Below are 24,019 nucleotides of genomic sequence, written 5' to 3' on the forward strand. Positions count from 1 at the left end.
CATTTCACACATAATGATGCACATTTACCTATCAAACAAATGCACACTTCTGTTCTAAAATACAACTTACAGACGATGCCATGTGTAAAACCATGAAGAATAGCATGAGGAGGACAGCAACAACATGCAGCTGCCTCAGGCAAGATCTTGAGAAGAATGAGAGAAGCACTTCCTGCTTGTGAGCTTATCAAAAATAGAACTGAGTAGCACTTCCTGTTCTATCAAAATAAAATACATGAGTGTAGATAAAGAAAAATACAGAACAGCCACCAGGGGGTGTCAAAGGTAATACAAACAAATACAATTCAAATCTGGTTCCATAACACTCCCCACCTGACATCTTTAAGATGTCAAACCTAAACTTTCTATTAACTTATTTCACATAGCCAGGGTAGGAGACACTGTGACAGTCTGATTGAGTTTGTTTGTCAAAGTACTGTATATCGTTAGGTCTGAGGAAAGGGATATCTACGGAAGGCTGATTGCTTGGCGTCGATATTGCCGTCTTCTTGGTTGGGATTCCTATGGGGTTTTTCCATATCATCGGGAACGGTGTGACCGGGTTCTCGTCCGAACAGAACGTATTACTTGCCTCCAGTGTGGGGGGCTCTCCCACTGACTCGTCCTCTCTATCTGAGGTGGGATGACTGGGCTTGTCCGGAGTGCCTGTGCCAGCCGGCGTTTGGCTGCGTGTGGGGTTCCACATGTCGGTGCTGGGGGTGACCCCTGGGGTTTCACTCCCCTTGAGGTGACCAGGCGTGTCGTTCTGGAGGCTGTTGGAAGTTGTGTGTGAAGGGGTGTGCCTTGGAAACTTAGCACTGGCGTTACTTTTGTAAGGCCTTGAGGTACTAGGAAGACTGTTCTCCAGGACAGTAGTCTTCAACGCATTCACAGTTGGTTGATGGGCTCCACCAAGGCAGACATCGCCTATTATGACCCAGCCTAGATCCAGTCGCTGGGCGTAGGGTGCGTTGTGATGGCCATTGCGCTGGCTGCGCACTTTATGTACACGGATGATGTCTCTGCCCAGCAATAGAAGAATCTTAGCCGAAACATCAAGAGGAGGGATCTTATCAGCTATAGGCTTGAGATGCTTGTGTCTCCGTGCAGCCTCTGGTGTTGGGATTTCGTCCCTGTTACTGGGAATGAAGTTGCACTCAATAAGGGTTGGTAATGGTAGGTGAAGTTTGCTGTCAACTGATTCTACCATGAATCCAGTGGCCCTCCTTCCAGTAGTGTCTGCAGTTCCTGAGCACGTTTTGAGGGTGTAGGGTGAAGTGTCACTCTGGATGTTAAACATGTCAAAGAATGCTGTTGTAGCTAGTGAAACATTGCTTTGATCATCCAGCATCACATACGTCCTCATCTTTAGCTCAGGGTGCCCTTTTGGATAGACATTGACCAAACTGATTTTTGAGCAGGATTTGCCTTGTAGACCCTCACCACAGACCTCTGTGCATGAGGAAGTTAATACATTGGGAATGTGTTTAGCTGGCTCCCCACCATGTTCTGCAGTGGGCTCATTGGAAGACACATCGGGTGTTGCAGCCCATGGTGCTGGTCCTGCATGGAGTGCTGAAATGTGTTGATCACTATCACATTCTGAGCAACGGATGACAGCTTTACACTCCTTAGCCTGATGCGTTATCGAAGCACATTTATAACATAGGAAATTATCTTTCAGGAATTGCCTTCGATCTGCAAGGGATTTTTCTCTGAAACCTCGACACTTCTTGAGGGAATGAGGTTTGTTGTGGAGAGGACACCGTCTAACTGGGTCCAAGACAGACCCTGTAGAGGAGTCGGAGGAGCTATCTACTTCGGTTTTGTTAACTGATAGCAATTGATTGGCTTTTGATTGTTTGGATGAAGGCCCATCCTCCTTGAATGCAGCTGAACTTGAGGTAGGCAGAGCAAAACTAGGATCATTCCTCATCTCTGCATACTGATACACGAAGTCTACAAAGAATGAAAAGGAGGGGTATGGGACTCCATGTTCCCTCTTATAGCGTGACCCCTGAGTTATCCACTGCTCTTGGACGTTATGGGGCAATTTCTCGAGAATAGGGTTTATTCCCTTGGCTGTGTCAAGAAAGCAGAGACCTGGCAAGTAACCCTCCTGTTTTGCCGCTTCGATTTCTAGGAGCAGATCTCCAAGTTCTTGAAGCTTCTGGTGATCTTTATATGAAAGCTTTGGGAAGTGGTCCAGTCTATCAAAGAGAGAGGCTTCAATTGCTTCTGGAGAGCCATAACATCTGTCCAGCCTCTGCCAAACCATTTCCAAACCCCTAGATGGATTACTAATATGAACTGCTCTTATCCTCTTGGCGTGGCTCAGTGACTCCCCACCAAGCCACTTAATGAGCAGATCCAATTCTTCACTAGGCTTGAGATTTAACCCCTCTACGGCATTAGAAAAACCAGATTTCCAGGAAAGATAACTAGCAGGCTGGTTATCGAACTCTTTCAGCCCAGCTGTGACAAGATCACGGCGAGCCAGATATACTGCTAAGTCTGATAGTCCTGGGTTCTCTGACGGTGAGTGGTGTGGACGCTGGTTTGCTGAGTATCTGTAATGGGAGTTGGGACTAGTTACAGGTGTGTGAATGGACGCAGCACCTGAGAGGGTTTGTTTCTGATGGGTTTGTTGCAGAGTTTTAGTAGGCAAAGCTGTGTGAACTGATAGCTTTACATTCTGACCGCCATGCTGACATTCAACATCTGCAAAGTGTCTTTCTTGTGTTGTGTAAGCGGCCTTTGTTCCCCTGTCAAAATTAACTGATGCCTCATTTTTATGGGAGGCAAAATGTGTTTGGACGTACTCGCTAGTACGCTGCATTGACTGCTTTTGTGATACAGGGCGGCTGGTTTTACTCACATGGTCACAGTTCTCCAGATCTGCAGCTGCCTCGAACACATTAGCTTCCTGTGAAGCTGCCTCGGCTTCACACTCTTCCTTGAGTGCATTCAACGAGGCCTCTATGCGTACCTTCTCCACTTGAGACGTGGCCTCTATGCGTACCTTCTCCACTTGAGACGTAGCCTCTATGCGTGCCTTCTCCACTTGCGATGAGGTCTCTATGCGTGCCTTCTCCACTCGCAAATCTACTTCACGCTTTGCATAGTCTGCTCGTGTACGTGCTGCTTCTGCTCTGGCACGAGCTTGAACAGCTACACTGACAGCAGATCTATATGAATGTTGTGAAGGTGAGGATGAAGCTGTACTTTCTGACCTGGCATCCTGGTCTTGAGGAACAATATTTTCAAGTTTGGCCGAAGACTTGTGTGGGCGTTGTGAGGCTGAAGACTTGTGTGAGCGTTGTTGTGAGGCTGAAGACTTGTGTGAGCGTTGTTGTGAGACTGAAGATTTGTGTGAGCGTCGTGAGGATGACGATGATGAAGCAGCACATTCCGACCTGACTTCCATGTCTTGAGTGTCAATATTTGGTGAGTTTGAATCTGACATGGTTGTCTCTGCAGGTGAATGTCTTTATCTTGTCACAGTTTGTGATGATGGTTCGTCTTTTCACTGTTCTGTCCTCGCAAAATGTTGCCCCCGTGGACGTATATTCAGCTAGACAGACAGCTAAACACTCTCCTAATCAAGCTCCAAAGAACAGGCCAGTGTGTTGATTTTAGTAGCTTTACTCAGAAGATAGTGTGAAACTGCAATGACAAAATAACAGGAACACAAACAAATGAGAATGATATTCAACATTATGAAAATGATACTATGCACGTTGTAACAGACAAGCATGGTGTTTAAGGCCTACATAACATTATTTCACCAACACAAACATAAGAGGCCTAATTGCAGTAGCTGCTACAGACAGTGAATGTAAGTCTACAACTTAGCATGCTCTGTTAGCATGGCTGCACAGCAGTTAGCACATTAACCAAACATACTAGGCTTACATTTCACACATAATGATGCACATTTACCTATCAAACAAATGCACACTTCTGTTCTAAAATACAACTTACAGACGATGCCATGTGTAAAACCATGAAGAATAGCATGAGGAGGACAGCAACAACATGCAGCTGCCTCAGGCAAGATCTTGAGAAGAATGAGAGAAGCACTTCCTGCTTGTGAGCTTATCAAAAATAGAACTGAGTAGCACTTCCTGTTCTATCAAAATAAAATACATGAGTGTAGATAAAGAAAAATACAGAACAGCCACCAGGGGGTGTCAAAGGTAATACAAACAAATACAATTCAAATCTGGTTCCATAACAAGGGTCATAGGCCTACTATAGGGTTGGGCCCCAGGACTCATATACTGTAGGTAGCAACCAGTTCAGAGAGCTAAATTGGCTCCCAGTAGAATCCAGGGTCACCATGGCTGGGTTGGTTCATCAGATCAGATATGGCGAGGTCCCGATATAAGTACACAGTTTTTCACCAGAGCCAGTGTAGCAAATCTCGCCATCCTGCTTTTAAAAAATTGTTAAAAAGTTGCAATTACTGTACATAGGAGCCAGTGGAACTGCCTCAAAACCAGTGTCAAACTGACAATCAATCTGAGGTCTTTTAACCCATTTAGCGCTATCATTTATTGAAAAATTAGGACCTAATTCACGCCAGCATTTTTTCCAGTCGAGCTCTTATTTTGAAAAGCCACAGGGAGTGTGTGTGCAAAGTTTGGCATGGATCAGGCCAACGGTGCCGGAGATTAGCTGGTAACGGACGGACGGACGGAAGGACGGACGGACACACACACACACGGACGGAGTGCAAAACATACTCTCTCCCCATGCCTTCGGCCTGGTGGAGACAATTAGGATTAAAAGCTAGTCTATAAAAGTGAGTTTTAAGTAGCGATTTAAAACGTGGAAACGACTCAGCGAGCCTGATTTCCTGGGGCAATGCATTCCAGAGGGTGGGGCCCTAAAGGCAAAGGCTGTGCGACCTGTTGAGTTCAGGGGCCCCTTTGATAAGGCTAGGAGTGCTTTATTGGAGGATCTCAGACTGTGGGCTGGTATTTAAGGGGGCAGTAGGTCTGAGATATAGGCTGGAGCAAGACCTAGCTAGCCTGGCTTTAAATGTGGTGAGTAAAATTGTATAATGTATTCTAAATTCTAATGTATTCTAATATCACTGTCATTTATTTTTTATTGTAATGTATTTTAAAGAGGATTTTTGTATGTTTTCTGTCTATAGACGCCTTAACAGACGACGTCACACTGATAAGCAACAGCATGCGCTCACATAAAGGCAGCAGAAGAACACCACCTCTCATAACAGCACTCACATACAGTAAAAAAAAAAAGCCCCATCAAACTTTTAGATGTTTCCATCCCAGTGTGGAGGAAGAATGATTAGGATTTGTATTGTGATCTCTCACCCTTGAAATATATAATCCATTGGTTTCTGTTGTGTTACAATAATAGCAATTCAAAACAGTTGTCCTCAAAACCACACCTCCAGTCGCTGTCATAAGAACGGCCCGGGAGGTGGGCTCATGAACACGGCAGCAGAACCTATTTGTGCACGGCTGCACGCGCACCTGCAGCCCATCAAGTATAATTTATGCTTCGTCCCGTGATGGTGTCGCGCACGCAGACCTCTACACTCGCATCCGCGATGCGATGTGAGCTTGTATATCAGCTGTTCTCTGTGCGCAATACTGTTGCGCTTTGAAGTATAAATGTCTCCTAGGGGGCATCTCACTAGCCAACACACAAGAGATTGAATGGACTGAAACCAGCGCTCCCCAAAACAACAGGTTTGGAGATCTGTTGGGAATTGATTACATGAAACACCGTGCCCCCAGTCCCAATGTTTGTAAACAAATAATTGGTCTATACATGTAATACTTAATTAGACCACCTGGTGTGGTGGTTATGTGCAATGCATAGTAAAGTATAGGGTTAGCCCTGAAACATGACTGCCATGATAATCATGACATTGTGGCAGTCATGTTTCAGGGATAGTAGGGTTTCTTCGTAGAGGTTGAAAGTTGAAACCTTGAGAGTGAAAAGTACCAATTCAAAAACTGCGATAAAGTGATGTTACAAAATCATATCCTCCCCCAGTCCCCCTCATTATCAGACCACAACAGGTGAGTTTGGCTAACCCAGGCGCAGTGTAGCAACAGAGGGGGAGGGGGAGATTGTGAGGGGAAAGTAAGCAGAGAGAGAGAGAGAGAGAGCAGCAAACAATCCACGAGACTCACCAGTCACCACTACTGCAATAGATGGTTGAAAGAAAGATTAGTAGTTTCCATATTGCATGGTGTTAACCAACGTTGGTAAACAATAAATAATCCTAAAACGTTCCATTAATTCAGCACAGCTTTGATTTCCCTAGCACCAACAACTAGGAAGAAACCATCACACTTCCTGTAGTGGCTCTTCAAAATAAGACTCACTGAATAGTATCCGAAGAGAGCATAGTTACTCAATCTAGGTTTTATTTTGGAGTTCATACTGGCAAGTTCCTTTCTTTCTCTATTTGCAGTTGGCAAAGAATAAACTAAAGTAGAACAGCACAAATTATGAAATTTACGGCACTAATGACACCATTTTTATTCATGTTTTCATCATATGGGGAAAAACGGGGTGCCTACTTCACAGAGGTGAATCCATGCCATTCTCAATAAGTTAATTAATTAATTAATGCATTTGTGCAACACAGAGAAAAATGATTGAACCAAATGTACCCTTTTATAAATAACCTACATATCTGTAACTCTAAGAGTGTACAAATGTAACCAAATGGACCCATTATGGTCCATTTGGTTATATAGGCATATTATCTATTATCAAGCTTTGCTGTTGTAGATATCCAGTGCAGTGCCATATCAAACAATCTGAAAAGTTTTGATTGTTGTCAGAGCTAGACCATTAAGTAAACAACTGGGCAGAGCAATGGGCAGTCCTTTCACGAGGAAGGTTGAGGGGGACTTAACCTTTCGTCGGCGTCACCAGGCTTTCCACCTCGGAGGAAAGCCTGGTCTGTGTTAAGGCCTATGCATAGTCCAGTTTTCGCTGAAGAGGTGACCACCAAAAACTACAACATGATGTCACGCTGCGGTGGTAACCACTCACACAACACATATAAAACTACAACATGATGTCACGCTGCGGTGGTAACCACTCACACAACACATATAAAACTACAACATGATGTCACGCTGCGGTGGTAACCACTCACACAACACATATAAAACTACAACATGATGTCACGCTGCGGTGGTAACCACTCACACAACACATATAAAACTACAACATGATGTCACGCTGCGGTGGTAACCACTCACACAACACATATAAAACTACAACATGATGTCACGCTGCGGTGGTAACCACTCACACAACACATATAAAACTACAACATGATGTCACGCTGCGGTGGTAACCACTCACACAACACATATAAAACTACAACATGATGTCACGCTGCGGTGGTAACCACTCACACAACACATATAAAACTACAACATGATGTCACGCTGCGGTGGTAACCACTCACACAACACATATAAAACTACAACATGATGTCACGCTGCGGTGGTAACCACTCACACAACACATATAAAACTACAACATGATGTCACGCTGCGGTGCTAACCACTCACACAACACATATAAAACTACAACATGATGTCACGCTGCGGTGGTAACCGCTCGGCCGCCACAAGCCAGTTATCCTTGTGGTAACTTTTCTGACACCTCCCGCTTAAAACCCAAAAAGCCAGAAGGATCGTGAGGCCGCGCCTTCACGGTCTGTACTCATACTGAAAGTCTAGATCAAGCAGGCTTTTGCCCTTCTGCTCCATGGGCACACAACACATCTCTCTGTTTCTCCTAACCATCGTTTGCAATGGTGGTTTTCACTGGCTGGCACAAAGTGCAGCTGTGTGACACCCTTGCTGTACACAGCAAAATCCTCAATGTTAATTAAACTCTAGAGGTATTTTGTAGAACACTCAGCTGAATTTCAAATGGATAAATGAACACTAAGGATACGTGTTGGGATGAGGGTTGGCACATTGTCTGTGGATGTGTTGCTCGTTGTCACAAAGGGTCACAAAGTCAAAGCCTTTGATGACAGACAAGCCTACAAGACCTGTCAAGGCGCAGTGGTGTAAAATAACTAAGTACATTTACTTAAGGAGTGTATTTAAGTACAATTTTGAGGTATTTGTACTTTACTTGAGTATTTCCAATTTCCAATACTTTTACTCGACTACATCTCAGATCCAAACATACAGCTACTTTTACTCCAAAACATTTATTTGACAGCTTTAGTTATTAGTTATTTTGTACATTTGAATTAGTATTACAAAACATACATTACATAACATTAACCACTTCAGGTCTATAAACATTCAGGCTATGTGAAAATCTACGAGCTCAGATCTGCTATTTTTCAAAAGAATATTTGTATATACATTTCTTGAGACATTCTGCATGAGTACTTTCCACCTTGTTACTTTATCCCATTCTGGGCGGGAACCCCTTTTGGTGTTAGCATTATGTTATGCTTTAGCTATTGAAAAATAGCAGATCTACAAGCTTGTAGGTTGACATAGAAACATAGCTTTTTCAGAAAACTGTCAGGATGTAGAAGACATTTTTAGAATCTGATCTCAGGTCAAAATGGGTTATATGTAGGCCTACAGTATTTCTATACTGCAGTGACTTTTACTCAAGTAATGTGTACAACATGTGAGTACTTTTTCCGCCACTGTCAAGCCGTCTTTCATAATGCAATGTGACACAGAACCTGCGGCCGTCGGGGAGCTGCTGCTGATCGCTCGGATGGAATGCGTTCGTGCGTGACTTGAAAAGGGCGGGCATGAAGAGAAGCCAATTTTGAAGTAAAGCGTGCACAATTGCACGGGCAACTTAACACATTTTGGACTGAGGTCGATTAAAAACGATTAAAAACCTATGTTTCTATGTCAGTGGTACTCAACCTTTTTCATGTCAAGGACCCCCATAATTATCTCTATTGGGCCACGGACCCCCATCTCAAAATATGTAGTTCCAGGGACCCCCCAGAAGCAAATATTTTAGTTAAAAATGTTCGCTCTGAAATATATATTCAATGATTTGTGCCACATTTTAACGATTTTTCAAAAATAGCAGCTTTGTAGATCTGCTATTTTTCAATAGCTAAAGCATAACATAATGCTTACACCAAAAGGGGTTCCCGCCCAAAATGGGTTAAGTGCTCAAAAACTGCACCGTTAACAGACAAAATAGAGAGAGGAAAGAGATGTGATTTTTATAAGAATATAAACTGCACTGAAAGCAGGCACACATACACGCATGCATGGATTAAGGGGGACACAAACTTGGTTGCACGCTGTGAAAACGTCTGGGTTTCCGAGGCTACACGCTGTGTTGCGCACGGAAAATGGCTGAAAAGCTCAGCCAGCACGTACGCAGGAATTAGTTTCATTCAGTCCTTTATTAAAGGACCAAATTAAACCCCAGTGGCGATTCCGAGAGTATACACCTTCATCGGTTCATCCTTCATTCATTTAAGCATATTTATTATGCATCATATTCAATTCTCGTGGATAATTTAATTGTTTGTGACCAAATCAGATGTTACAGAGTCAAATCCTCAGAGTGTACCCCACTACCCTCACGGCTTGCATTCATTTTGTACATTCTCTGAGTCAAATATGCAAACCATCACCTTCATATCATCTCAAATGAGTCACAAATGGTTCCATTTAGATACTCTCAGAGTTATGGTGGTCTTTGAAATAAAAAAAGTTTGAAATGATAAACCGGTTCCGGAAAACAGTTCCAAATGTGATGGAACCGATTCCAGATCATGTTGGATGCAGTTCATCTGGTTCCAGATCCAAACCCTACGGTAAAATAACTTGTTATACTAGGATGTATCAAGGACTCTGACCTCTAGTGACATGTTTAGGGTATGGTTATTGTACCGATTGCACCGTGAACACTGTCACGTACTTTGCTTTCGCATTGCACTGATTGAAATGGACACTGTATTTGTTTTGTTGGGAATGAGATAGTTATGCATACGGCAATGACACTGTAACCTTGTGTTGTTGTTTTCCTGCATAGTGCAGGATAGTTACAAGTATAGGTAGTAGCCGTGATGTGAGCGCCCCCTCCAGAGATACTTCCGGGTCCTACTTTTGTGTCGCTTTTGTGTCCCCATAGAGTTATACTGTGACGCTCCGTCGGACTAAATCTGAGACGAAAACAACCACGAAAGTCTCAATTTACCGCTTTGCTCGCAACAACAAAGCTGCTGCTCTCCCAAATCTGGCTGTGACAGGCCGTCTGCCCCACACGGAATACTATCGCTATTTTATTTCATTGTGTCAACTAAATCCTCATTATTGCAAACTAGATTCAACATACTCAATTCTAAATATGCCCCCGAAATATTGTACTGCGCAAATAGACTGTTACCACCTTCAATAATAATGATAATAATAGTCTTTATTGTCTCCACATCATATATTTTCTGTGTCATGGACACATTGGCTTCCTTTCTGAAAAATAACATCATTGTAAAAAGATTCACACGTTTAGATATTCTATTTACAATGAGCTGCGGACGGGAGCTGGTGCCACTTGGACCCGGACGTAACGTAGCACTACAAAATGACGTCGGACTTAAATACTGTATGCTGTAGTGTAGTTCTCTGTACCTGTAACTCTGTTATGCTGCCTCTGGGCGACTGAAATTCCCCTGCAGGATTAATAAAGGTATCTAATCATGGCTCCTATAAGTACAGCCATTTTGGGTGACCATTTTGGACTCCTACTGTATGTTTGCTTAGATTCCAATGGATGTTGTACTTAATGCTTTGATGACACTATGGTCCTCTAAACCAGCGGTTCCCAAAGTGGGGTCCGCGGACCCCTAGGGGTACATGACGCATAGCCAGGGGGTACCCGAAATAATTTAAAAAATAATAAAAATAAAAATAACTTTTTTTAACATTAAAATTATGTTTATCTACGTGGTCATTTCTGCCAAGTTGCGCAATACTGAGAGCAGTGGAGTGTTTGCTTTGGGCCAATAGCTGACATGATTACTAAAACTACAATTAGTCAGTCAACCTGTCGTGACCCCAAATAGTAACAGCATGCTGCAGAAACAACAAAAAGACTCAGGACACTTGAAAGGTTTCTGCGGCCGCTTCAGATGAGGGGGTACCTGGACAAATGTCTACCCCAAAAGGGGTACCTGGTCCAAAAAAGTTTGGGAACCCCAGTGCTCTAAACATCTTATTTGTAGTCACATTATGTAATGTTGCACTGTATATAAATGACGTGAGTAAAAATGGATATTCAAAACAAAAGCCTGTAAGAAGAAATGCAGTACATGTTGTCCTTTATTTCAACAGAAGCTTGTTGAAAATGAAGAAACAAATAAAGACGTTCAAAGATGAAGCAACTTTTAATTTGAAGTATCAGAATCCTCAGACAGAGACCTCTTAAAAGTCCACATCTCAGCTTTTTAAAAAGACATTGTATAAGTTGTCAAATTATTCTAATACATAGAGTTATAAACGATAGCATGGAGGTGGTTATACGACAGTTTCTCACATTACCCGGAAGAGGAAGAGAGAGAGTATAGAGAGAGAGAGAGAGAGAGAGAGAGAGAGAGAGAGAGAGATTTTATGCAGATCGAGTAATGACAGTTTTAACATTTAACACTGACCTGTTATTGAGCTTAAATACTTTGTATGGAAAACATGACACAGCAAAACACAGGCAGGATGGATGGATGGGGCGATGGAGGATGGGAGAGGAAATAAACAGGCGGGGGAAGAATGAGAGTCCTGAAAAGAGCAAAATAAAGGTGGACAATATGGCAGATGAAGAGAGAGAAAAATGATGCAGTAGCAATAATACATACATTGTAGAGAAACAAATATCTTGATGTGCGTGCGTGCGTGCGAGTGTTAGATTTTTGAAGGTAACCTTGTCTGGATTTTCTCTACAAACATCATCATCAAACAATTTTACTCAAAAATGTCATTTTCAGTCGAGGAAAGTGTATTTTCCAGCTGAACAAACATGATCTTTGTCGAACGACACTTGTTGAAGATATAAATCAGCCTTTATAATGAGCCACTCCAACAGACAACTCAGGTCAAGCGCCTTCAGTTATGTGTTAAGAAGAAAAATGCAACAAGAAGCATATTCTCATCTAAAGTAAAAAATGCCATCTATTGTTATGTGATCCTTTATTGTTGAGATAGAGTGGCTCTGTTTTCATAACGGAGCTGGAGTGGAATGGATCCTTCACGCACGCTGCAGTGCCTTTGTTCAGGAGAAGCACGATACCTCATAAAACGCCCCTTGCTTGTTTTCTCTTGAAAACACTGCCAAAATCACAGGACCAGAAAAGTATAACCACAAGTGCTATAGGACACAGGTTGAAGTGCAGTAATATAATATAACATACACCGTTAGGCAGTGTGGCTGACGAGTGATACGCTCAGCGTTAAGGTACAGTAGGTTGCAGTTACACTTGTGGATGTTTTGGTTAGTTTGGTACTGTCCAAAGCGCCAATAAAACGAAACCATAAACGATGCAACACTACTGCGGCGTGTCCTCTAGAGTAGACATGTAGGCCTATGCCAGATTACAAGCATTGATGCAAACAGATGTTTGCTGCCATGATGATACAATTATGACAGATTGCTACTGTAGTGTGCAGGAGGATGCTAAACGCACACCAGTCTTAGTAGTGGTGTCAGCTAACGGCAGAAACATCTAAAGAGTTAAGTCTTAAAAAGACAAAAGAGTGGCTGCACACACTGATAGCCAAAGAGCCGATTATTTATTAGGATGCAGAGTAAAAACCAACGTTTCGACTTAACTCTTTAGATTGCTACTGTAGGTCATCTGGTCCATGCTTTTAGCATTTAGTTAGCAAACGTTTGTTGACGAATGTACACTTTTTCCATCAAATTATAGGCACAGTTTAATGTGCTTTCCTGAATCCCCAAGATAGCTATACTTCCAACGTGGTTTACCTATATTTTGGCCAGGTGAAGATCCCAATCCCAGAATAGGGATGCTCGAGTTCAAGTGGTTAACCCATTTTGGGCGGGAACCCCTTTTGGTGTTAGCATTATGTTATGCTTTAGCTATTGAAAAATAGCAGATCTACAAGCTCATAGCGCGCCACCGAGTGGCGCGCTACGAGCTTGTAGGTCTGCTATTTTTGAAAAATCGAAGAACGACTGACATAGATGCTCGTAGATGCATAGGGATGCTCGAGTTCAAGTGGTTTAAACAACAATGACGGCATCATCACTTAAGCTGCAGCATAAATAATAAACATAAATATGTATATGCTTTTTCCAGTTCTGTAATTGGTGCCTTTTAGTGGAAAAGCAGCTGTAATGGAGTACAATTAGAGAAGTAGATATGACTGGGGGACAGGCAGGGTGAGTTGGAGGTGGGGTGGGGTGGGGTGGGGTGACTACATGAGTGGGGGTCATCATTATGATATCACATAATAATCATCACTTTGTACATTAGGCATTTTACTCAGTCTGGCAGAGCATGTACAGCAACATGATTGTTTTTTTTTTGTATCAAGCCTCTCAGAGCAGGTGTGCCTTCGAAGTCATGATGAATAGTGTAGCTTATATGTTTAATCCATGCTTGCTATGCTAGTGCTACACCACAAGATCATGAGTCTTAATGTAAACAGACTGACCTTTTACACGCTCAAATTAAATTAACACTCAGGATTCTGTGGTGCATACCCACAAACGATAAATAATAATAATAATAATAACGAATGTTGTCATGACTGGAGCCAAAAAGGGTATCAGGGTGTTATGTTGATAGGTAGTCAGTTGTTTTAAGAGGCTTTCTAGTGGCCAATCCTGGTATGCGGAGGCGAAGGTTGGAAACATAAACGGAAAAGTTTGCATGACAAGTACATTTTTAACCTGGATGTTGTTTTATCAAGTCAGGCAGCAACGATGCATTAGGGGAAACAAAATGTATGCACAATTTTCTATGTACAGCATGAACAAATAAGATAATTAAATGACAAAAGGTGAGGTGAGACAAACAAAACAACATTATGCAAAGAAAACCAAATGTTGAAAGTGTTAAATAGGTGGTTAAAATGACTTCATGTCTGATCCTGAAGCAGGACTTTTACTCCAAGTAGCTTGATAAAATACTGTCTCTCTAATAATAATAATTCACATTTTTCACTTACTGACTCTTACCCTTTCTGCACCTCATCAAAACATAACATTTTAAAAAAATTACCATGAATTGAAAAACGTATGATTGGTAGATTATTTTGATAAAGTGGCGACTGACACACACTCTATGATCAGACAAAGTAAATAATAACAGTAATAGCAAATGAAAATAAAACATTATCAAAATATCTATTGGCTTTCACTTAACTATTTAACAACACACTGAGAAGCAAAAAAAATAATCTAAACGAGAAAAAATGAAATAATTTAACATATCTTGAGACATAGGAATTTACATTATATACAGCCATTTTAAATTAACACGTTTTTGTTCATTGACTGGTAATTTCTCCTTTTGTTGTCCTTGGACTTGAGAAATCTCAGTTCCCATAAAGCTTGTTACTGCCAATCCCTTTATAATCTCTAGTCAGAGAGTAGATCCCAGTAGATTCCAGTGCACTAAGGCTTCCTTCAAGCAATCATGTCAAGGGCTCGTCCCAGCCAATCATGTCAAGGGCTCGTCCCAGCCAATCATGTCAAGGGCTCGTCCCAGGCAGCCAATCGCATTTCTTCGAAGTGGTGATCAGTTTATTTCTGCCCCCGGCGACAGAATGTTCCAATGGCTTTGGAGCATGGCAGACATCCACACTTTGATTCAAAATAAAAATAAATTAAAAAATATATAGAATATATATTTATAAAAAGAGAACTGAAAAGTGTCACCTTGGGTAGTTTGATCTTGTCGAGCTGCAAAGGTTACGAAAAAAGCAAACTTGTTTGTCCAGGGTTTTCAGTTCCTCTTCATTTTTCTATATTATTTTCCTTTTATCCTTGTTTTTTGTTTTTCATAATTTTTTTGCAATACTGAAAGTAGTTTGTAGGAAAAAAGAGACACGTACATTTACAGCAAATGTACATTTTTAGCAGGTAAACAAAATGTAAAAGTGCTTTTTTTTCTTATTTTTGAAAGACTGCTTTTGTTTCCAGTGTTTAGAAAGAAGTAGGAGGCACTTGGGTCCATCTCTATGGCGACAGACAGTGAGTCAGGCCACACTTCTAGGCTCAAGGATTGGAAGGTCAGGTCAAGGTCAAGGTCCTTGCACACGTGACAACTAAGCGGGCAGACGTGGGACCAGCACCAAAGACAGGTGTTTCCATACAGAACGGTTAAGTATGTTTGACAGAAGTAGAAATTAGACACAGGACCAGCACTATGGGGCACAGCAGTTGTAATGGATCACACACTGTTTTGTTTTCGCACATGGTTCCAAAGATGTTAGCTCTTCTGATTGCAGTAGTTGACAAAGACACGCTGTTCCTGTTCTCATGCTGTGACTGTGACTTTACTGCCATGTAAAGATACAACTGCCCTAAGTCTTTGCATTGGTCGAGGTCCTGACTGTGGACAGTAATTGTAACGATGACATAGCCTTGCACCAAAACAGAAAGAGATTTTGTTTCTTTATTTAGTTTTAGTTGTATTATTATCATCAATTCTGACATTCATGTATCTCTGTCAGTCTTGGACACTATAACCGCAAATATCCACTGGAATTCTGTATTTAATAATGTCCATATATACTCCTCCATACATAATACATAACTCAAACGGACTGTACGATTGGGTAACAGCTACGGCTTTAGGGTAAGCACATTATATCTTGAATGTGTACATCCTTTGGGAAGTACAGGCAATGAAACATGGACTGCCAGTGTCTATCTGGGGTTTGTGTCCAAGAATGACCGAAATACACAAATAGAGTCTTGGTCCAAGGCTACGACGACAACATTTCCACAATATTTCAGTTTGGATTCGGTTCCTTCTGTGCTTGCATTAAAACAATCCAGGCTGTACCAGCCAAAACGGACATCTTCAATGTGAGTCCCATGGACACCCCAGTTGCCTACGTGCAGATGACAAAACAGCTGTCCAGTCCTGCTCCTGAACCTCCTGGTTCCAGTAAGGCCCGTCCATATGGTTAAGCGTTAAGCCATCACTATGGTACAACACGGTAGTTTGTCCGAAGAAAGTGGTAACACAGTAACTTTGTAAGATCCCAGACTTTGTTTTGGAACATCAAAAAGAGAATAGGATTGTCCAGAAATGGATCAGACCAGACGAGTAGATACCAGACCAGCAGATACTGCAAAGGATCAGGAAATAGAATAGAATAGAATTTGAATGTTGCAGATACGGCCTTCAGGTCGGATGGCAAGTAATGTGTTCCTGTTCTGTCTTATCTAGAATATTGTCTCACCATGATGACACTATGGAGAGTGTTGGTTTATGTTTTCAGTCAGCAGGTCTTAAGCTTCAGTTATACTGTTATAGCGTCGGTGCCACGCGTCAAAAGTAGCAGATGCTCAGTTTCGCCGCCATGACACCGACGCACAACTGAGTATAAATCAGCGTTCGGTTCTAGAGAAGGGGCAGCAGCATGGCGTCCTTGTAGCACGACCTGGCCAAGTTCGCCGTCGATGGCTCTAGAATTGACAAGCCCTGCAGATGTCTTAAACTCTTGGACAAACAGATAAGCCGCTTGGATAAGATTTTAGCCACTAAGTAACTATGTTATATACTGTAGTAGTCTTGCCACCCGGAACGCACACAGAGTGGTTTCTGTCACTTATAACAGGTTTCATGCTGAGCTTCCCAACAACAACCATGGCTCATTTACACACAGTGGGAGTCTAAGAGGATTTTCCAGTGTTTCTGTTTGGCCAACACATGTTTCCAGTGATCATCCTGGAACAGACCAGCCAATTCCGGGCCAAGTAACTAAGGCCGTAAGCAAGTTAAACAAATATAATCCAGGAAAAACGATTGGTGACACAAATCTTTTGACGCGGTCACACGGCTATGTCAAGATTCGTCAGACTTGCCAAGGCTGTCGAAAGCTAGATAAACAAGAGCCGGGTCATTTCTGGGCCGGGTGAAATTAATATAATCCAGGGAGGGATATTTGATGGCTCTGGTTCAAACCAAGCTGTACCGGTCCAGCCCAGGATAGGATACATCCAGAATGGTATACAGAAATAGATCTGTCTATTAAAATCAGGTCAAATTACATCCAGGTTTTGATAGAACACAGGCTAGATGTTAAGGCTGGTACAATGACCAGGGCAACAAAATAAAGCCATCCAGACCCAAACCAGGCCAGATAAACAGAATCTCCACGTTTGACTCAATCCAGTACACAGTCCAGTCAAAGTCTACTGATGTCCAGTTTTCAAATGAATGGTCAGCCTAGACCAGATCACTGAAGTTTAAACGAGGTCCAATTGAGTCTATTGTACTGCAATGCAATCTTTTTTTTTAACTCTAGTGAAGATCATCTACTCCGTCCGGTTCCATTCTGGTCCATCTCATTTCAGTCAGTCCCAGTTCCGGTCGGATCTAGTCCAGTCTAACAGCCCTCTCACTCACATCTCGCTCCTCTCTCCACTCGTCTCCGTGTCTATCCCAGTATGTCCAGTCTAACAGCCCTCTCACTCACATCTCGCTCCTCTCTCCACTCGTCTCCGTGTCTATCCCAGTATGTCCAGGTATACGGGCGTGGCTTTCATCAGAGCAAACACCATCTTCTGAATGTCCTTGATGTTGAGACGCTGCTGCGGCTCCCTCTGCCAGCAGCCCAGCATCATGTCGTACACCTCCTTGGGACAGACCCGGGGACGCTCCAGCACCCTGCCCTGGGTGATGCACTCGATCACCTGCACACGCACGCACACACGCACACACACACACACACACACACACACACACACACACACACACACACACACACACACACACACACATTTTAACCATTTATTTATGTCCACACAAAGGATATGCATACAAGGACATACATATTATAGGTGCATTAGAGTTACATCTGCAAAATCATGGCATGTGTTTTCATGATACAATACAGGCATGTCACTCAGTACTCTAGGGGTATAAGTAACAGCGTCTTGCAATACTTTGTCAGCCTTTTTGGGCATCCCAAGTTGTTGGAACCCTCTAACAACCAACCACACACACACACACACACGCACACACACACTCACACGCACACGCACACACACGCGCACACGCACACACACACACACACACACACAGTAAATAATACAAAAGCCACGCTTGATAAAAGTCAGTATACACAAGACTAATTTAGATGTATTTGAATGAACTATACAGATGACATCCGAACTCGATAAGTTTCATCACCTTTCATGATTTTTCGCTGTAACGTTTAATCATTAAGGTTATATTTTGAACAGCCAATGCTAAATTCTAAAATGACACAGACACAGACACTCAGTTTCAAAGGGTTTCAATGGCCTTCTCAGTATTATTATTAGTGCTGGATCAGAAGGGGTCAAACCAGTGGTGTTTCCAGGAATTGTTAATTGTCATCCCCGCGCACAATCGGTAGCACTAAAGGTTTTCAAAGAGATATACCTGCCAGACAGTAGGATGCAAATGCTGAAAGGCATGCATTTGCATTCGAATGGGTGCTTGCTCTATACGCGCAGCGGCCAATCCGCTGTCCACTAATAGTTCTCAGTTCTTGTTTTTGTCCTCAGTGTATGGATTTTGGCCAGGCAGAAATGGATTTGGACAGTCGGACGCCTGTCCTCACCTAATTGTAGATACGCCTCTGGGTCAAACCCGCGATTAATTACCGCCGTTGTTTTGTCCCCGATGTACCTCTAAATGCCTATAAAATAATGTTAGCTTTTGAGTCATAGTAATTTAAATATATTTATTGTACGCTGTGATAATGTATTGTATTTTGGCCAGGGTCATACCAAAGACAATGGGCAGTATTATGCGTGTCTTAAGTACCAGGTCTTATGACGTAACTTTAGACCTGGAGGCGTGGTCAATGCTGTTTGGCCACTCAGAATAGCCAAATGGCATTGATCACGCCTCCAGGTCTTAAGTTAAGTAATAAGACCTGGTACTTAACTGGTTTATGGCCAATGACGTAATGGACGTAATGAAATCAATAAATCCATCATGGCCAATGACGTAATGGACGTAATCGATTGATTCCCAATAATCGGGAGCTTATTGTCGCAAAATTTAGCATTTTTTAGCTAATTTGGCTAACGGCCGATGTAATCTTCCTAAAACCGGCCGAAAATCCGCGCGTGCACGGTCGATCGCGCACGCGCGTGATCGCGCATGCATCGCTGCGTAAAATGCGATGTTTTGGGCTTGATTAGAGCTTAATTTGACTTAGTTATGAAAAATACGATTATAGCTTAGCATTCCGGACATCTGAGAGTGTAACACAGTACCAAAGCTACTGCCGGATATTTTGATCCAAACCGGAAGTGGTCATCGTTCACTCGCTCTCTTTGGTCAGAATCGGCAAAATGGTGACGTTACCGCCACCATCAGGACTGATTGTCCCAATACTATAGTCTTGCCCCGTCAAAATGAGATATAGTGTGTATATCGCGGATTTTTCTATTGGCATTAAAATGACAAATTAAACATTTGAAAAATGCTGGCTGAAGGCACATTAATTAGTTAATTAGGTATGGCAATAAGAGGGTAAGACACGCATAATACAGCCCAATGTGTCATCTCCCACACATTCATAAGCCATACACATCAATGAGTGAAGAATGAATTTCCTTACCTCGTTATTGGCCAGCTGGAACCATGGCTGTTTTCCATAAGTGAAGATCTCCCATAGAATGACGCCGAAACTCCACACGTCACTTTCAGTGGTGAACTTCCTGTACATGATGCTCTCTGGAGGCATCCAACGGATGGGCAGCATGGTGTGGCCTCCCACCTGGACGCACACGCACACACACACACACACACACACACACACACACACACACACACACACACACACACACACACACACACACACACACACACACACACACACGTACAGACATGGAAGATCAGTCGTTCTCAAAGTGGGGACCCTAAATGTCCTTAATTGAGGTGAGATAATAGGCCTGCAGCATACATTTAAAATCAGTTTAGCCACTTTAAACCTATACATTGGCTGTTTGTATATATATATGTATATATGTGTATATATATATATATATATATATATATATATATATATATAATGTTTTAACAATTTTGAATATTTTTTAAACATTTTAACAACACAAATCTTAGTATGAGGTTCTCTCTTTGGCACAACATATTTTTCAAATGGCGGCTACGGACAGAATACACATTAATTTGGGGGTCCTTGACATGAAAAAGTCAGGAAGAATTCATCATAAATTGGTGACTGTCAGCGTGATAGTGTACTATTTGTAGATTTGGTGGCGGGGTGGATATTCCTGTTAACTGTGCATGGCTAATGGAGGTGGATATTAAAAGATGAAGTGTGACGGACACAGAATGTATGTCCCATCATGGCGCATGAAGATCACACAGAGAGTGAATCATTACTCATCCTGTCTAAGTTCAACTGTGACTGCTGGAAGGTCATGAAGCAGCTTGACTAATTTAGTCCAACACACACTTCCTAATGGAGACTATAATGAATTACTTCCTCCTATGATACAGGTTGTACAAACCCCACGCCCAACCCCCCCTCCGCCCAACCCCAAGGGTGGGCCTCAGGGAGGCCTATTGGAAAGACTGTATTGTTGCTGTCCAAAATAGTTCCTTTTAACCGTTTCCGTCTGTAGGACGTCGCCACACGTACGTCCTAAGGGTCCCAATCGACACGTACATACGACATCCTCAGACGTCCTAGCGCATCCTCAATGATACCGGGAGAGATAAGAATATTCTGAATTTTTTCCTTTTTTTTTATTTGTCAGTTCGCCTTTCGGCTACCGTATGCTACACTCTAGACTCTTGTTAGCTTACCATTGAGTTAGCTGTTACCGCGGCAGAAATAATTACTCGTCTCTCCTAATCCAGGGCGCTCTCCGTGGTTTTGAACGGATCGATATACTAGCGCTTCATTTCTGCTCCTCATCCGTCTCTCCCGCAAAATATGAACGCTTTTTGGTTTTAGGTTTCGGGATATTTTACTTTTAAAATCAATGGTGGGTTTTGTTATGTCAAAACTTCTTCGTACTTTCACCTGGAGACTCAACACTCAGCTCACAAATTAAAAACACCACCTTACTGTGGACACACAGGCCTGAACTTTTGTTTTGTTGTTTTTTAGATATTTCATTTTTTTTCAAGTGACTTATATATTATTCCCTGTATTGTTGTAATTGGTGACTTTCAATAATATACTAGGAATGTTCTATAGAAGTACTGCACCTTTAAGTCACATGACTGGGTTCTTCACAGCTGCTATCTGATGAATGATTACTATATACAATTTGATTGGTTGTCTAAACCTACTGTTGTGTATTTAATGAATGTCAGCCTATTCTCAAACTATGCCTGAAGAAGGCCGAAAGGCCGAAACGTTGCTATGACTCTTAAAATAAACTTCTTGAACCAGCAAGTGGCAGTGTGCGGGTCTCTCCTCCTTCCTTAAAACGTTTGCTGTTCTGCCAGGACCTATACTCACCTGCTATAAAATTGAACCGGGTGTGCGGAAGTCATCCCTCGAATAAAACTCAAGTGATAAAACTTTGGACTCTCCCTATTCCTTCATACTTTCACAGAGAAATTCAATTCACAGTTCAAAAAAGCTAAAGCTTTAGATTATTCCTTTTCAAATAATTGCAGTTTTCGTGATATATAACTTGAAGTGCCCAATGCATTGTCAATAGCCATATCATTTAGACGTGAGGCCGACGTGAGGCCTCAGACATTCTAACTAACGATTCTGTCAGTATATATAATACTGGTGGTTCTCAAACGTTTACATTTCATAGACCATCATAACTCTTGGATTTACAAATGGAACCAAATGGACCGTTACGGGTCCATTTGGTTCCATTTGTACACTCAGAGTTACAGACCTGCGTTAGGGTCCATTTGGAACCCCCTATAGAAATAATAATGATGATGATGATGATGATGATGATGATGATGATGATAATGATAATAATAATAATACATTATATTTATACGGCGCCTTTCAGGGCACTCAAGGTCGCCCTACAACAGGTTTAAAAACAGTTGATACAAAACAATTAACAATTAAAAGCAAAAGCAAAAACTAAAGTACAGCTTGCAGCTAGCAGAAGTCAGCCTAAGCAGGTGGGATTTGAGGAGGGTTTGGAACATGGTGATAGAGTCCATATCTCTAATATCAGGGGGGAGGGAGTCCCAGAGGTGAGAGGTGAAATTGTTAATTGGATTTGGAACCGTTAAGGAATTGGACCGTTAAGAGGGAATCGTTAAAATCCTAAAGGATCTTAACCCTAATCACAACACAGCTAGAGGATATACGGCTATTTGGGGGTCATTGGCGTGGAAACATTAAGGAACCCCTGGTGACTAAGCCAGTGACAAAGATCCCTATACCTTCTACATCAGGGGTGGGCAACTGGCGGCCCCCACCTTCACTTAATGCGGCCCGCATGTTAATATCAGAATACTGATATAGTATTGATTTCAGCTGTTACAATTCCAAACCCGCTTTAATTACTTCGTGACTAGTATGACTAGTACTTAATGACTATAGTATTAAAATGTTATTGTCTTTTCATAAAGTTAACATAACTATAACTGCATTTGAAATTCAATAAAAAGGTTACTTTTCAGGATTCCAATAAAAAAATATTCAGGTTTTCAATTTAAATATAGCAAAAATAGCCGATCTACAAGCTCAAAACGCGTCGCATTGCAACGCGTTTTGAGCTTGTAGATCGGCTATTTTTGCTACGACAGTAATATGCACTGTGGCCCTCTGGAGTGAATGTGGAAATATATTGGCTCTCACCATCGTCAAAGTTGCCCAACCCTGTTCTACATTATGCTCTAACTGTACCTGTCTCCTCCAGCCTTCATATTACCACTTGTCCTTACTGTTTTTACGGCTATGTGTCCAGTTAATGCAAACTCAAAGTCAGCAGCATACTAAAAAAGATGAATCACTTAAGAAAAACGCATCAAAAAACTAAAAACAAGCTACTATTTTGCTAACTAAGGAGTATTCAATAGATACTGTAGCATCCCTGGGCACTTATAGTAGCTGAGGAGAGACTTCTCCGCATGCCCAAAAGCTTGCCTAGATATTTGCTATTATTCTGTTATTGTGTTATCGGTAATTGTTTGCCAGGGGGCAATGCGTTGGGAGGAGTTATGTGTCTGTTGAGATTAATGCTATATTGGGTTTGTGTGAATGTAATCATTTATTTTACGTGTATGTGTTTTGGGGGCAAAACCATGAGTGAGAGGGGGTATAATCGTGTTGGACTAACATTTGTCATCATTATGCAGGGAAATACTTCCTTACATTGTTGACTGTGAAGGCATTTGAGCTGGGCCCTGTGATAATTATGATACATTCTGCCAAGATGTATTGAGAAGGTTTCAGGCTTCATTAAATTCAGGGTAGGCTAACTGCCACATGTTTAAGGGTGTAATTTGATGGCAAATGTATTACTTATTCCATCATTATTTTTACTCGACATGTTTGAGGCCCAGGTCTATAGCTCTGGAGTTCATCCCAGTGAATGCAGTGAATCAAGGCCTGTCTGAGTACCAAGTATCATTCTTAGCTCTTATGGTAGTAACATTCAGTGCTTGTTTGCGAGGCAGCTCACATCCCTTGACTACATGGTTAAACTACCGTGTCACCTGCCCCTTCACATTAAATAGATGATCCGTGATCTTTTGTGGCCATATGTAATTTCCTGGGATCTAGTAGGATTATATTAGGCCTATAAATAAAAATCACACCCGTGTGAACTGAGTGGTGCA

General features: G+C 42.0%; 1 protein-coding gene across 1 annotated transcript in view; it reads right to left on the minus strand.

Annotated features, from left to right (window-relative positions):
• Positions 1-13,451: 13,451 nt before the first annotated feature.
• Positions 13,452-24,019, minus strand: part of LOC306923164 (NT-3 growth factor receptor-like) — a gene marked incomplete at its 5' end in the record, with an annotated part of 284,609 nt that continues 274,041 nt past the window's right edge. The window contains 2 exons of the mRNA XM_079501192.1: positions 13,452-17,910; positions 19,836-19,994. Of these exons, the coding sequence (XP_079357318.1) occupies positions 17,725-17,910; positions 19,836-19,994 (345 nt within the window). The 3' untranslated portion in view covers positions 13,452-17,724. The remainder of the gene's footprint in view (positions 17,911-19,835; positions 19,995-24,019) is intronic.

Source organism: Electrona antarctica (genome assembly GCF_951216825.1).
Source record: "Electrona antarctica genome assembly, chromosome: 5".
Taxonomy (NCBI): Eukaryota; Metazoa; Chordata; class Actinopteri; order Myctophiformes; family Myctophidae; genus Electrona; species Electrona antarctica.